Source organism: Bos indicus, chromosome 6 (assembly GCF_029378745.1).
Source record: "Bos indicus isolate NIAB-ARS_2022 breed Sahiwal x Tharparkar chromosome 6, NIAB-ARS_B.indTharparkar_mat_pri_1.0, whole genome shotgun sequence".
NCBI classification, from domain to species: Eukaryota; Metazoa; Chordata; class Mammalia; order Artiodactyla; family Bovidae; genus Bos; species Bos indicus.
In genome coordinates, this window is record NC_091765.1 from 72,101,185 (window position 1) to 72,115,446 (window position 14,262).

At 38.8% G+C, this 14,262-nt stretch overlaps 1 protein-coding gene across 3 annotated transcripts in view; it reads left to right on the forward strand.

Moving 5' to 3' along the window:
* The window catches only part of CEP135 (centrosomal protein 135), a 75,150-nt gene that overhangs the window by 39,073 nt on the left and 21,815 nt on the right, over positions 1–14,262 (forward strand). For all 3 annotated transcript variants that reach the window (XM_019962782.2, XM_070791465.1, XM_070791466.1), the window contains one exon: positions 10,360–10,511. In XM_019962782.2, coding sequence (XP_019818341.2) covers positions 10,360–10,511 — 152 coding nt within the window. The remainder of the gene's footprint in view (positions 1–10,359; positions 10,512–14,262) is intronic.

Here is a 14,262-nt window from a genome sequence, read left to right on the forward strand (position 1 = left end):
AAAAAATCATGTAATATAGGCTTAGAGTAAAAGTGAAATTCCTTTTCATTCCTTATTGCTCTCACTAGAGATAGGGTTTTTAACAAATTGGTAAGTGTTTTGATAAATTTTTTTTTTCTCACTGTGTTTTCTTTTGGCTAGTTTCCTTTTCCATGTCTTCACTGTTTTTATTTATCTACTAATTTTATCATCTGTTTCAATCAACCTTGGGCCAGTTGATTTTTTTTCCTCTTCCACTTGGGTTGTATTTTCCTGCTTTTTTGCATTCCCAGTAATTTTAGATTGGATGTCAGACATTGTCTATTTTATTTTTTTGGTTGCTGGAGAGCTTATATTCCTAGAAACACTCTTGAAATTTGTCCTATGATACGGTTCAGTCAGATGGAAGTAGCTTAATCCTTTTTGGTTTTGCTTTTAAGCTTAATTAGGTGGGACTAGAGGAGCATTTAGTTTTGGACTAATTTTGTTTTACTGCTGAGACCAAATTTTTTTGGGTACACTCGCTACCTGTTGCCCCGTGAATTACAAGGTTTTCAAATGACTGATGGGAAAGAAACTATTCCTGACTTGGCATGAGCCCTCAGTACAGTTCCCTCTAGTTCTTTGATGGCTCTTTCCCTGGCCTTGGGTAGTTTTTTGTGGGCTGAGCTTCTGCTCAGCTGAAGATTCAGGGGGAACACTTTGTAGATCTCTGGAGCTCTAACCCTGTGCTCTTACTCCTCTAGTATCTGCCCTACAAATTCTAACTGCTCTGGCCTCCCTTGACTCTCAGTCCTGTAGTCTGAATTTAGGGGAACCACCAAGTCCAGCTGGGTTCCTTTTCCTGTGCCACAGCCTAGAAATTCTTCCAGCAACAAGCTGGAACAGTGATAGGACCCGTCTCATTTATTTCGTGTCTCTTCAGTTCAGTTCAGTTCAGTCGCTCAGTCATGTCAGACTCTTTGCAACCCTATGAATTGCAGCATGCCAGGCCTCCCTGTCCATTACCAACTCCTGGAGTTCACCCAAACTCATGTGCATCGAGTCGGTGATGCCATCCAGCCATCTCATCCTCTGTCATCCCCTTCTCCTGCCCCCAGTCCCTCCCAGCATCAGGGTCTTTTCCAGTGAGTCAACTCTTTGCATGACGTAGCCAAAGTATTGGAGTTTCAGCCTTAGCATCAGTCCTTCCAATGAACACCCAGGGCTGATCTCCTTTAGGATGGACTGGTTGGATCTCCTTGCAGTCCAAGGGACTCTCAAGAGTCTTCTCCAACACCACAGTTCAAAAGCATCAATTCTTCGCCACTCAGCTTTCTTAACAGCTCAACTCTAACATCCATACATGACCACTGGAAAAACCATAGCCTTGACTAGACTGACCTTTGTTCGCAAAGTAATATCTCTGCTTTTGAACCGTTGGTTATAACTTTCCTTACAAGGAGTAAGCGTCTTTTAATTTCGTGGCTGCAGTCACCATCTGCAGTGATTTGGGGGCCCAAAAAAATAAAGTCTGACACTGTTTCCCCATCTATTTCTCATGAAGTGATGGGACCAGATGCCATGATCTTAGTTTTCTGAATGTTGAGCTTTAAGCCAACTTTTTCTCTCTCCTCTTTCACTTTCATCAAGAGGCTTTTTAGTTCCTCTTCACTTTCTGCCATAAGGGTGGTGTCATCTGCATATCTGAGGTTATTGATAATTTCTCCCGGCAATCTTGATTCTAGCTTGTGCTTCCTCCAGCCCAGTGTTTCTCATGATGTACTCTGCATATAAGTGAAATAAGCAGAGTGACAATATACAGCTTTGACGTACTCCTTTTCCTATTTGGAACCAGTCTGTTGTTCCATGTCCAGTTCTAACTGTTGCTTCCTGACCTGATATAGGTTTCTCAAGAGGCAGGTCAGGTGGTCTGGTATTGCCATCTCTTTCAGAATTTTCCACAGTTTATTGTGATCCACATAGTCAAAGGCTTTGGCATAGTCAATAAAGCAGAAATAGATCTTTTTCTGGAACTCTCTTGCTTTTTCAATGATCCAGCGGATGTTGGCAATTTGATCTCTGGTTCCTCTGCCTTTTCTAAAACCAGCTTGAACATCTGGAAGTTCACGGTTCACGTATTCATGTCTCTTAAGGGTCACTATACATTATTGCCTGATGCACAGTGTCTTTAAAACCATTGTTCCATGTATTTTGCCTAAATTTTTAGTAATTAAGGGTGTCTTATCACTCTAGCCTGCCCAGAATCGAAAGCATGACTTAATAAACTGGAAAATATATCTGAAGTACTAGAAGTCATTGAAAAGAGAGTAGGAGGTAGAAAATATAAAATAAGTTTAAACCCTTAGAGAGTAAAGTGTCCAACATTTATTTAGTCAGAATTCTAGGAGATTATAATAGAATATGGGAGAGGCTGTATTTCATGATATAATAACTGATACTTTTCTAGGTATTATGGAAAACACAGAAATCCTCTGATTCAGAACGCACAGTGAATTACAGTAGCATGACAAAGCAATATAGATGAAAAGAAAATCCATACCATTTTTATAGCAAGAAATAATACAAGATGCCTGTGTATAATTTTGAAGGATCTTAATAGAAAACATTTTATAACCTTATTAAGACATTAAGAAAGATCTAAATAAATGGAGTGAGGTATCAGTGCCAGGGTCCAGCCCCAGCAGGATCCAGGGGTACCCTCAGGATGACAACCTAGGCGAAAGGATAGCAAAGCAGAGATCAGGGCTTGATCTTCCTTGATAAACACAGAAAGCCAATAAAGCTCCTGGCGCAGAACTTGCTCTGTTCACGGAGGCCACGGGCGCCCTCTTGGTGGGGTGAGGACGCAGGACGCCCCCTCCCTGGCGCCTTCCCGATCGGGTCTTAGAAGCCCAGGCAAAAAAGTGAACTCAGAGAGCCCTGTGCCCCAAGGAGTCATCCTGAAAGAAGAACAGAGAGAGAAAAGGAGGGAAAAGGAAAAAAAGAATGACACGGGGAGACAAGCTTCGGTGAGCGAGGCCCATAACTTTATTTTCAAAAGGAACTTTTATACCTTGACTTGTACATAGAGGGAAATGAAAGATGCAAAGTCATACAGAGTCAGCCCAAACATTACATCTGTTTTGTCTTTATCAAAACCAGGATTTTTTCTGCATACCTTTCCCATAAACAGTGTTGTGTACGATATCTTCTGGCCTTGGAGGCCTGTGGACATTTTATGACCCTTTTTTGATAAAGGCTGCTCAACCAGAAAACTTATTTTCCCTTGAAGTGTTTTTTTTCTTTATTTCTCCCAGCCTCAGAAAATACTAAATAAAGTTACATTCTCACGGAGCAAAGGTGCAGTGGGTCACAGCAAAGAAAGAACCAATTAGCTCAAAGGTCTGATGTGGTTAATTCCAAGGCTGCTGCTTGTTTTTCTTACATTCCAACTATGTTAACTAATGCACTCCCAGGTGCACAGTGGATAAGGGATATGGGCACTTGGCAGCAAGCATTGGCCCAGTAATGAAGCCCTTTACCAGTGCTATCTATTCTAATAATTTTTCATCCCTTAAAGGACTCTATGCTCATTAGGACTTTAGAATGTTTTGGCTTCCCTTGCCTTTCAAGGTTAGGGAGCTGTGAACAATCACATGTGTTAATTGCAAGAGTATGGATAAACCTGTCAGGCAAGCTAGAATGCCAACAGAGGGGTTTGAATTGAAACACTCCTATCATGCCCAGGAGACTTATTAACTAAAGCCCTAAGTTGATTTTTTCCAGAGAAAGGTGGTCGGGGATAGCCCCCTGTTAATGACAGAAGAGTTGGTGAAAGGCACAAAATAGTAAGACAGACAGATTCTGGTTTTGGGGTAGATGCTCGAGCAGATTCAGGGGGTCCCTTGAGTTCTGATCAGCCTTGCTCGTCAGATTTCTTCCACATGACCTTGACATGGGTGGGATCTCCCGTGGTGGCTCCTGGCATATCAGGTTTATTAAAAAGGTGACAGTTCATTAAAAAGTAACAGATATCATGTTTGTAAAAAAAAAAAAAAAAAATGTAAATCCTCCCCAGATTCATCTGTAGAGTTGATGTAGTTTCATCTGAAATCCCAAGAACATGATGTTGTGTGCGTGTGTGAAAATTGACAATAGATTTAAAAATTTACATGGAAGCAGAGAGTAAGGAATCACAAAGAAATTTTAAAGAAGAATACACTGTGGAACTTGTCCTACTAGATATGAAGGGATTAAGGGACTAATTCTCAGGGATTAAAAGTGGAGAAGGAAATGGCAACCCACTCCAGTACTCTTGCCTGGAAAATCCCATGGACGGAGGAGCCTGGTAGGCTGCAGCCCATGGGGTCGTGAAGAGTTGGACACGACTGAGCGACTTCCCTTTCATTTTTCACTTTCATGCATTGGAGAAGGAAATGGCAACCCACCCCAGTGTTCTTGCCTGGAGAATCCCAGGGATGGGCGTGCCTGGTGGGCTGCCGTCTATGGGGTCACACAGAGTCGGACACGACTGAAGTGACTTAGTAGCAGCAGCAAGTGTGATAAGATCAGTGGAAAGCAAACCCACAAATTATGGAAATTTGATATATAGAGGACTCAGATCAACAGGATAGAGAATTATTCAGTAATACTGTTTCTGGGATGGGCTTCCTTGGTGGCTCAGCTGGTAAAGAATCCACCTGCAATGTGAGAGACCTGGGTTCGATCCCTGGGTTCAGAAGATGCCTTGGAGAAGGGAATGGCTACCCAGTCCAGTATTCTGGCCTGGAAGATTCCTTAGACTTGCAAAGAGTCGGACACACCTGAGCCACTTTCACTTCACTTGTTTCTGGGACAATTGACTTTATATATATGTATGTAAAAAAAGAATTGGATCCTACCTAAAATATATGCCAGACCCAAAAATCAGTTCAGGGTAACTTGCATCCTTGTGTTCAAGAAATCACTCTAAATTTTAAAGGAAAATACAAGAGAAAATCTATTTTACCTTAGCAGAATAATAATAGCATTTATATAGCATTTACTGTGTGTCAGGTAATTTTCTCAACATTTTATATATATTCATGTACATATAATTTTAATTCTCACAACAACTATAAGCAGTAAGTGCTAATATTATCCTTATTTCACAGATAAGAAAAGTGAGGCAGAGGGGAAGCTTGCCCAAGATCATACAGCTAGCAGGTATCTGATTCCAGAGTGTTTGCTCCTAAACAAGACACAAACAAGTTTATTCCTTTAAAGAAAACAGATGAATAGGACCACACTGATAGGAATATCTTTATCAGTTCAGTTCAGTTCAGTCGCTCGGTTGTGTCCGACTTTTTGCAACCCCATGAATCACAGCACTCCAGGCCTCCCTGACCATCACCAACTCCTGGAGTTTACCCAAACTCATGTCCATCAAGTCGGTGATGCCATCCAGCCATCTCATCCTCTGTCGTCCCCTTCTCCTCCTGCCCCCAATCCCTCCCAGCATCAGAGTCTTTTCCAACAAGTCTTCGCGTGAGGTGGCCAAAGTATTGGAGTTTCAGCTTTAGCATCAGTCCTTCTAATGAACACCCAGGACTGATCTCTTTTAGGATGGACTGGTTGTATCTCCTTGCAGTCCAGCGGGCTCTCAAGAGTCTTCTCCAACACCACAGTTCAAAAGCCATCAATTCTTCAGCACTCAGCAATATCTTTATCAAATAGCTATAAATTGAAAAGACAGCCACTAATTGAGAGAACAACTTGCTGTACATTTAATCTTAAAAAACGCAACAGAAGTTGTAAATAACTTCACGGTAGAAGAAATTATAAATGGTTAATATAAAAAGATGTTCTACCTCAAAAATAGAGGAAATGCCAATTAAAACCAAAATAAAATCATTTCACATCTTTCAGGTCATCATAAATTAACAAGTTATAGCTAGTTTTATTAGTATGTGAAGCTTCTGGGAGTACCAGCTGGTACCTTTTTGAAGAATAATTTGGCATTGTTCTAGGTTGGCCAATAGATTACTCTTATTAGTCAACAAATCCATTGAACCCTGAATCAAAGTCAATAAACTATGGCCCCTAGACTAAATCTGGCCTCCAGTCTGTTTTTGCAAAATTTTTATTGAAACACAGCCATGCTCATTTGTTAATACATTATCTACAGCTGTTTTTGTGTTATAGTAGAGTAGTGGCAATGGGCCATAAGGCTCACAAAACCTAAAATGTTTGCTCACTGACAGAAAATAGAAAACAATCTAGATGTCAGTTGTGAGGAAAATAGATAAAGAGTGGTAAGTCATACAATGGAGTGTTACAGAGCAGCAAAAATGAAAAACAGTAGGCACAACCATCAGCACGCATGCATCTTACAAATACGTTGAAGAGAGCGTGCAGGAGCTTCCTTGGTGGCTCAGTGGTAAAGAATCCACCTGCCATTGCAGGAGATACAGGTTTGATTTCTGATCTGGGAAGGTCACACATGCTGCAGAGCAGCTAAACCTGTGTGCCACAAGTATTTGAGCCTGTGCTGTAGAGCCCGGGAACCACAACTACTGAGCCCATGTGCTGCAGCTACTAAACCCCGTTATGCCCTAGAGCCCACGCTCTGCAGCAAGAGAAGCCACTACAGAGGGAAGCCCGAGCACCTCAACTAGAGAGTAGCCCCTACTCTCCACAACTAGAGGAAAGCCCACACAGCAACAAAGACCCAGTACAGCCCAAAATAAATTATTTTTCAGAAGAAGAAAGAAAACATGCAGTATGATTCTTTTCATGTAGAGTTCCAAAACATGCTCACATAAACTGTATGTTGTTTGGAGATTGATACAGATGTGGTGTGCTAAGACAAACAAGAAATGAGAAACACGAGACCCAAGATAGTTGTTACTGTGGGCAGGGGTTAAGGGATGTGATTGGAGACTGCTCACAGTAGTTTCAAAGGTTTGCGTAGTGTTTTTTAAGCCAGTGATTCATGTTTTTAATCTTTATACTGTATGTACTTTTGTTTGTAGTATAAGAATTCTGGAATTTTTAGTGCAGTTTTTTTTTTCCTTCTCACTTCCCTATCCCACACATTACCATCCACAGCTGTTTAACTTCTTTTCCTGGTGTTTACCTCCCTGTTTCTAAATAACTGCTTGTGCTGTTTATGGATTTAAGATTATTGAGTGAGTCTCCAGGATGTTATTGATTGCTTAGCACTCCCCCTTTTTTCCCCATTTATGTTAACATAGTTTAATTAGATGTTTTACTGTCTTTAATAGTTATTGTTTATATTGTTAAGACTTCTCATGGTTTATGACTCAGCCAAGTGGGACAATATTACTCTTGCCTTTTTTCTTGTAGACCACTTTCCTAGAGTTATTCATCGCTTTTGTTTTATTTTGTGTTGTGTTACTTCTCTGTTTTTCATTTGCTATTTTTTATCAAGGACTTTATTTCTGCCACATGCCTTTCAATATTTTTTTTTTTAAACCTATCAGTTCTGGTCCTTTCCCCCCTAAAGACCTTCCTTCTTGAGCTTTCTATCTTCTTGCTTCATTATGGACTATGTCTCTCCATAGCTGTCCTCATAAGACTTTCCCTGTCTGCCCCTTCTTTGTTGAACCTCATGTTTTTTTCTTTCTTGGTTTGTTCCTTCTTCTGGCATAGTACCTTCTCCAGCAGTTTCCTGAAAAAGAACACATGGGAGGAAATTTTGTTGCTAGTCTATTTGTTTGAAAATGTCTTTATTCAGCTTTCAAATTTATGATTTGGCTTCGGCATATGGCATTCTCAATTGGAAAATTATTTTCACTAAAAATTTCGAATACTGTCCTTCATTTGTCTTTCAGTTTTCTTTGAGATGTCTGATGCTGTTCTGTTACCAAGTCTTTTGTACATGACATGTCTTTATTTCTGAAAAGTTTTAGGGTTTGCTCTCTTTATCTCCTGTTTTCATTTCTTTGGTAATTTACTATACTATTCTATTCTCTCTCTCTGAAACTATTATTAGTTGGTTTTAGACTTCCTAAAAAGATCTGATGTTCTTATCCCTTCTTATTTTCTCTTTGACTTTTTTCTCACTTTCTGGGAGATTGACTCAACTTTATCTTTTAGCCCTTCTATTGATTTTTAATGTACATTTGATTTTCTAGAAAGAGATAACTGATAGAGGAATAAAGAAGATGTGGTACATATATACAATGGAATACTACTCAGCCATTAAAAAGAATGAACTAATGCCATTTGCAACATCATTGGACGGACCTAGAGAGTGTCATACTAAGTAACGGGAACGCGCATATGAACATCCCAGTTATAGACTTGCAGCCAGTCTCCTTGTTCAGTTTTCCTTGTGGCCCTCCCCCACCACTTCATGGCTTCATGTGTTCAGCTTCAGTGTAAGTCAGCTGACCTCTCGTTGGTATTCCTGACCGTGGTCATTGTAGGTCAGTGATTATCAACTGGGGTCAGTTCTGCCTCCTAAGAAATAATTGGCAGTACCTGGAGAATTTTGTCTGTCACAATTAAGGGGGAAAAGCACTTCTTGAATCTAGTTAGCAGAGGGCAGAGAGAACTGCTAAACAACCTACAATACACAGGACAGCCCCCACAACAGAGAATTATTTAGTGTCAACATCATTAGTTCCTAAGTTCAGAAACTGCTTTAGATTGCATTTTTTCTTCCACTCTGAACCACTATTCTGTTTTTTGTCTTCCACAATTTTTTTTTTTTCCTTCAGACTTTAAACTTTTTCCTTTGTATTCGGGTGTACCTGATTAACAGTGTTGTAGTCGTTTCAGGTGAGCAGGGAAAGGACTCAGTCATATATACACACGTATCCATTCTCTCCCAAATCCCCCTCCCGCCCAGGCTGGCACATAACATTGAGGAGAGTTCCATGTCTATACAGTAGGTCCTTGTTGGTTATCCATTTTGAATATAGCAATATGTACATGACCTTCCCAAACTCCCTAACTATCCCTTCACCCTGGCAACCATAAGTTTGTTTTCTAAGTCTGCGAGCCTCTTTCTGTTTGTAAGTAAATTCATTTGTATCATTTCTTTTTAGATTCCACATATAAGGGATGTCATACAATATTTCTCCTTCTCTGTCTGACTTACTTAGTATGACACTCTCTAGGTCCATCCATGTTGTTGCAAATGGCATTAGTTCATTCTTTTTAATGGCTGAGTAATATTCCATTGTATATATGTCCCACATCTTTATTCCTCTATCAGTGGGAATGTAGGTTGCTTCCCTGTCTTGGCTACTGTAAACAGTGCTGCAGTGAATATTCCTACAAGTTATTGCAGTCACCGGTTCCCCCTTGTTTTCTTTCTTATTCTCTTTGTCCTTAAGAGTATCTTATTTAACCTTGTTTACTATCATTTTAGCACTGTTTCTAGAGGAAGAGGAGATAAAAATGTGTGCGGTCAGTCTGCCATCTTAACTGGCAGACTTAAATTTATCACTAGTATTTCTTGGTTTTGAGTTTTATAGATAGAATTTGTTTTTGTATATAAAATGAAATAGAAATCTAGGATTTGTTTTTATATAGAAAATGAAATAGAAGTCTAGCTTATTTTTTGTCTCCAATGAGTGGCTGTCCCAACTCTAGTTTTTAAAGAGTTTATTCTTTTCCCACTTTCTTAAAATGCTACCTTTTTAAAATTTACATCAGGGATATGTTTACCTTGTCCACATGTGAAATTCATACTGTTTTAATTATAGTAGCTTTTAAATTTATTTTGATATCTCATAAAACAAGTCTAGCTGCATTCTTTTTCCCCCCAGTTTTTACTGTTTTTTTCTTAACTTTCTTTTCCCCTAAATAAATTTAAGAATGAAATCTAAGTCACTTATCTAGTTTAAAAAGATTTTGTTAGGATTCTTACTGAAATTTCATGGAATTTACAATTATTTTAGGAAACTTTAATCCATTTCCAATACTGTGTTCCCCTTCTGAAAGATGGTGTGTCTACATTGTCAGGTTGTGTTTTGTGCTCTTGAGGAAAATGTTCACTTTCTTTATATAAGTCTTGTCCATTTTGTGTTGAGTTATAGTATTTTCTGTCCTGACTTTTCTTCAATTCAGTCCTATCTACTTTTTTTAGAAATTTTTTTATGCTGGTGTTTTCCCTTCCTGTTTCATTGCTGTTATGGACATATTCTTTTCTTCTTTTCTTGCCTTTCCTTTTATCTTTGATTTCAGTGATATTGAAGAGGAGAGATAAATTTGTTTACCTGCTCTTACATCTAGAACCTAAAGTATAAATACATTAAAACATGACTTTTAATGTATTTTTAAATAAATCCAATTTATTTCCTTAGTTTTCATCCAGAAATATTATTAAAGAGTGCTTAAGGAAAAGAAACTGAGACATATCCCTATTAATTTTTAAAATTATAGCTTGAAAATGAAAAATGTGAATTAAAGTCTAAAATATTTATAATGAAAGAAACAATGGAGTCTTTAGAGAAAAAAGCAAAATTCCAAGCTCAGAAACTTAGCCATGTGGCTGGTGACTCATCTCATCAGAAAACAGAGATGAACTCCCTTAGGTAAGTTTACTGAAGTTTTATTTCACTTCTGAGAATTAGCTTGTGACTATTTATGGTTTGTAACAGAGGTGTTTTGGGCTAAGTCTTTGAAAAGCAGTAATTCTCAAAGCTGCCCTTACGACAGAATGACCGGGGGAGCCTTTGTAAAGTATGGATTGAGGGACTGATCTCGGGAGGTTTTTATTTACTGTATGAATCTGGGTAGGTTTTGAGTACCTGTACTTTTAAAGACTCATAGATTGATATGGTTGCAGGCAAATTTTTGTATCTGCCTCCTTCAAACATCTCCCTAACAGATACAGACATACTTTGTCTTATTGTGCTTCAATTTATTGCTCTTTACCGATGTTGTGTTTTTTACAAATTGAAGGTTTTTGGCAGTCCTGCGTCAAGCCAGTTTATTGGTGACATATTTCCAACAGCATTTGGTCACTTTGTGTTTCTGTGTCACATTTTGGTAATTCTTTCAATATTTCAAACTCATTATATTTGTTATGATGATCTGTCTTCAGTGAGCTTTGACTATTACAGCAATTCACTGAAGGCCCAGACCATGGTTAGTATTTTTTAGAAATAAAGTTTTTTTTAATTAAGGTATGTGCATTGTTTTTTCAGATGTAATGCACACTTAACAGACTACAGTATAATCTAAACACAGCTTCTTAAAAAATTTACTTATTTTTTAATGGCTTTGAATTTTAATTTTATTTCCTACTGAAGTATAGTTGATTTACAATGGTGTGTTAGTTCCTGGTATACAGCAAAGTGATTCAGTGTACAGTAAAGTGATTTAGTATACATATATATTTATATATACACATATATATTTCATATTCCTTTCTTTTATGGTTTATTATAAGATATTGAATATAGTTCTCTGTGCTATAGGACCTTGTTGTTTATCTATTTTTTACATACTAATTTGTAGGGCCTTGTTGTTTATCTATTTTAAATATACTAGTTTTTATCTGCTAATCCCAAACTCCTAATTTATCCCTCCCCCTTTTCCTTTGGTAGCTATAGTTTTGTTTTCTATGTTTGTGAGTCTTAAACATAACTTTTATACGCCCTGAGAAACCAAAAATCCACATGACTCACTTTATTGCCATATTCTCTTTACTGGGGTGGTCTGGAGCCAAATCTACAATATCTCCAAGATATGCCTGTATTTCATATTATTGTGTTGGCCAAAAAGTTCCTTGGGGTTTTTCTGTGGTATCTTACGAAAACCCTAACCGTTTTGGTCAACCCAGTATTTGTACTCCATAGTGTGGAATTGCTAAAATTTTTGCTACCTGTGTCATTGTCATTGTTATTCTCATTCTTCTTTCAAAGAAATCTAAAATCAGAATATTTATACAGAGTCTAAAAGGTGATGTGTCTTAAAAAATGGTAAGGAGGTCAGTATGGCCCAGTTAGACTGTATCTACAGGTTGGACTCAGGTTATAAAGAACATAGTATGATAACTAAGAGTGAATGGATTTTACCGTATAAACATGGAGAATAAACAGAAATTTTTAACCAAGGGTGTGACATGAGTAACATGCCTGTTAGGAAGTGAACTATGGCAAAAATAGGGAAGGTGGATTTGGAGACTTAAGAGACTGATGGAGAACAGTGGAAACAATGTACCAGGAGTCAAACAGTGGCAATGAGCTTGGAGAACAGTGGCCAGATTTAGGAAACACTTGTTACACAAAATCAGAACAAACAATGTAGTAAGACCAAGAACTTGCTGTGTTTGTTTAATTAAGGAATACTATTTAGGAAGAACTAAGGTGGAAACTTCTTTCTCCCCCTCTTGTTTCCTTGCAAGGCATTATGTACATCCTAAGATGGAAAGCAGCCTAAATGGAATGGCCTGTCTTATTCTGGTACATGTCTGTATTCAGAAGTTATTGTTGTTCAGTTGTGTCCAACTCTTGGCAGCCCCATGAACTGCATCACAGCAGTCTTCCCCGTCCTTCACTATCTCCCAGAGTTTACTCAAACTCAATGTCCATTGATTGGGTGATGCTATCCAACCATCTCATTCTCTGTCGCCCCCTTCTCCTCCTGCCCTCAATCTTTCCCAGCATCCGGGTCTTTTCCAGTGAGTCAGCTCTTTGCATCAGGTGGCCAAAATATTGGCACTTCAGCTTCAACATCAGTCATTCTAATGAATATTCAGGGTTGTTTTCCTTTAGAATTGACAGGTTGGATCTCCTTGCTGTCCAAAGGACTGTCAAGAGTCTTCTCCAACAGTTCAAAAGCATCAATTCCTGGGTGCTCAGCCCTCTTTATGGTCCTGCTCTCACATCTGTACATGACTACGGGGAAAACCATAGCTTTGACTCTACAGGCCTTTGTCAGCAAAGTGAAGTCTCTGCTTTTTAATACACTGTCTAGGTTTTTCATAGCTTTTCTTCCAGGGATCAAGTGTCTTTTAATTTCATGGCTGCAGTCACCATCTGCAGTGATTTTTGGAGCCCAAGAAAAGAAAGTCTCTCACTCTTTTCATTGTTGCCTCATCTATTTGCCATGAAGTGATGGGACTGAATGCCATGATCTTCTTTTTTTTTTTAATTTTATTTTATTTTTAAACTTTACAATATTGTATTGGTTTTGCCAAATATCGAAATGAATCCGCCACAGATATATGTGTGTTCCCCATCCTGAACCCTCCTCCCTCCTCCCTCCCCATACCATCCCTCTGGGTCGTCCCAGTGCACCAGCCCCAAGCATCCAGTATCGTGCATCGAACCTGGACTGGAGACTCGTTCCATATATGATATTATACGTATTTCAATGCCATTCTCCCAAATCATCCCACCCTCTCCCTCTCCCACAGAGTCCAAAAGACTGTTCTATACATCAGTGTCTCTTCTGCTGTCTCGTATACAGGGTTATTGTTCCTATCTTTCTAAATTCCATATATATGCGTTAGTATACTGTATTGGTGTTTTTCTTTCTGGCTTACTTCACTCTATAATAGGCTCCAGTTTCATCCACCTCATTAGAACTGATTCAAATGTATTCTTTTTAATGGCTGAGTAATACTCCATTGTGTATATGTACCACAGCTTTCTTATCCATTCATCTGTTGATGGACATCTAGGTTGCTTCCATGTCCTGGCTATTATAAACAGTGCTGCGATGAACATTGGGGTACACGTGTCTCTTTACATTCTGGTTTCCTCAGTGTGTATGCCCAGCAGTGGGATTGCTGGACATGATCTTCTTTTTTGAATGTCGAGTTTTAAGCCAACTTTTTCACTCTGCTTTTTCACCTTTGTCAAGAGTCTCTTTAGTTCCTCTTCACTTTCTTCCATTAGGATGGTATCATCTGCATAGCTGAGGTTGTTGATATTTCTCCTGGCAATCTTGATTCCAGCTTGTGAGTCATCTAGCCCAGCATTTCACATGATGTACTCTTTCTTTAAGTTAAATAAGTAGGGTGACAATATACAGCCTTGACGTACTCCTTTCCCAATTTTGAACCAGCCTCTTGTTCCATGTCCGGTTGTAACTGTTGGCTTCTTGACCTGCCTACAGATTTCTCAGAAGACAGGTAAGATGGTCTGGTATTCGGAATATTCAGAATAGGAAGCAAAATTAAAAGCTCACTGGTCAGGATGGTCAGAATCTTGAAGTATGAGGCCATTCTATAAAAACAGGACTTTGCTTTGATTACTGGAAATAAGTTTTAAGAGAAAGAGAGTTGATGATAGAAAACTGAGAAAAGCTTTAAAACTACAAGGAAGCCTCTAG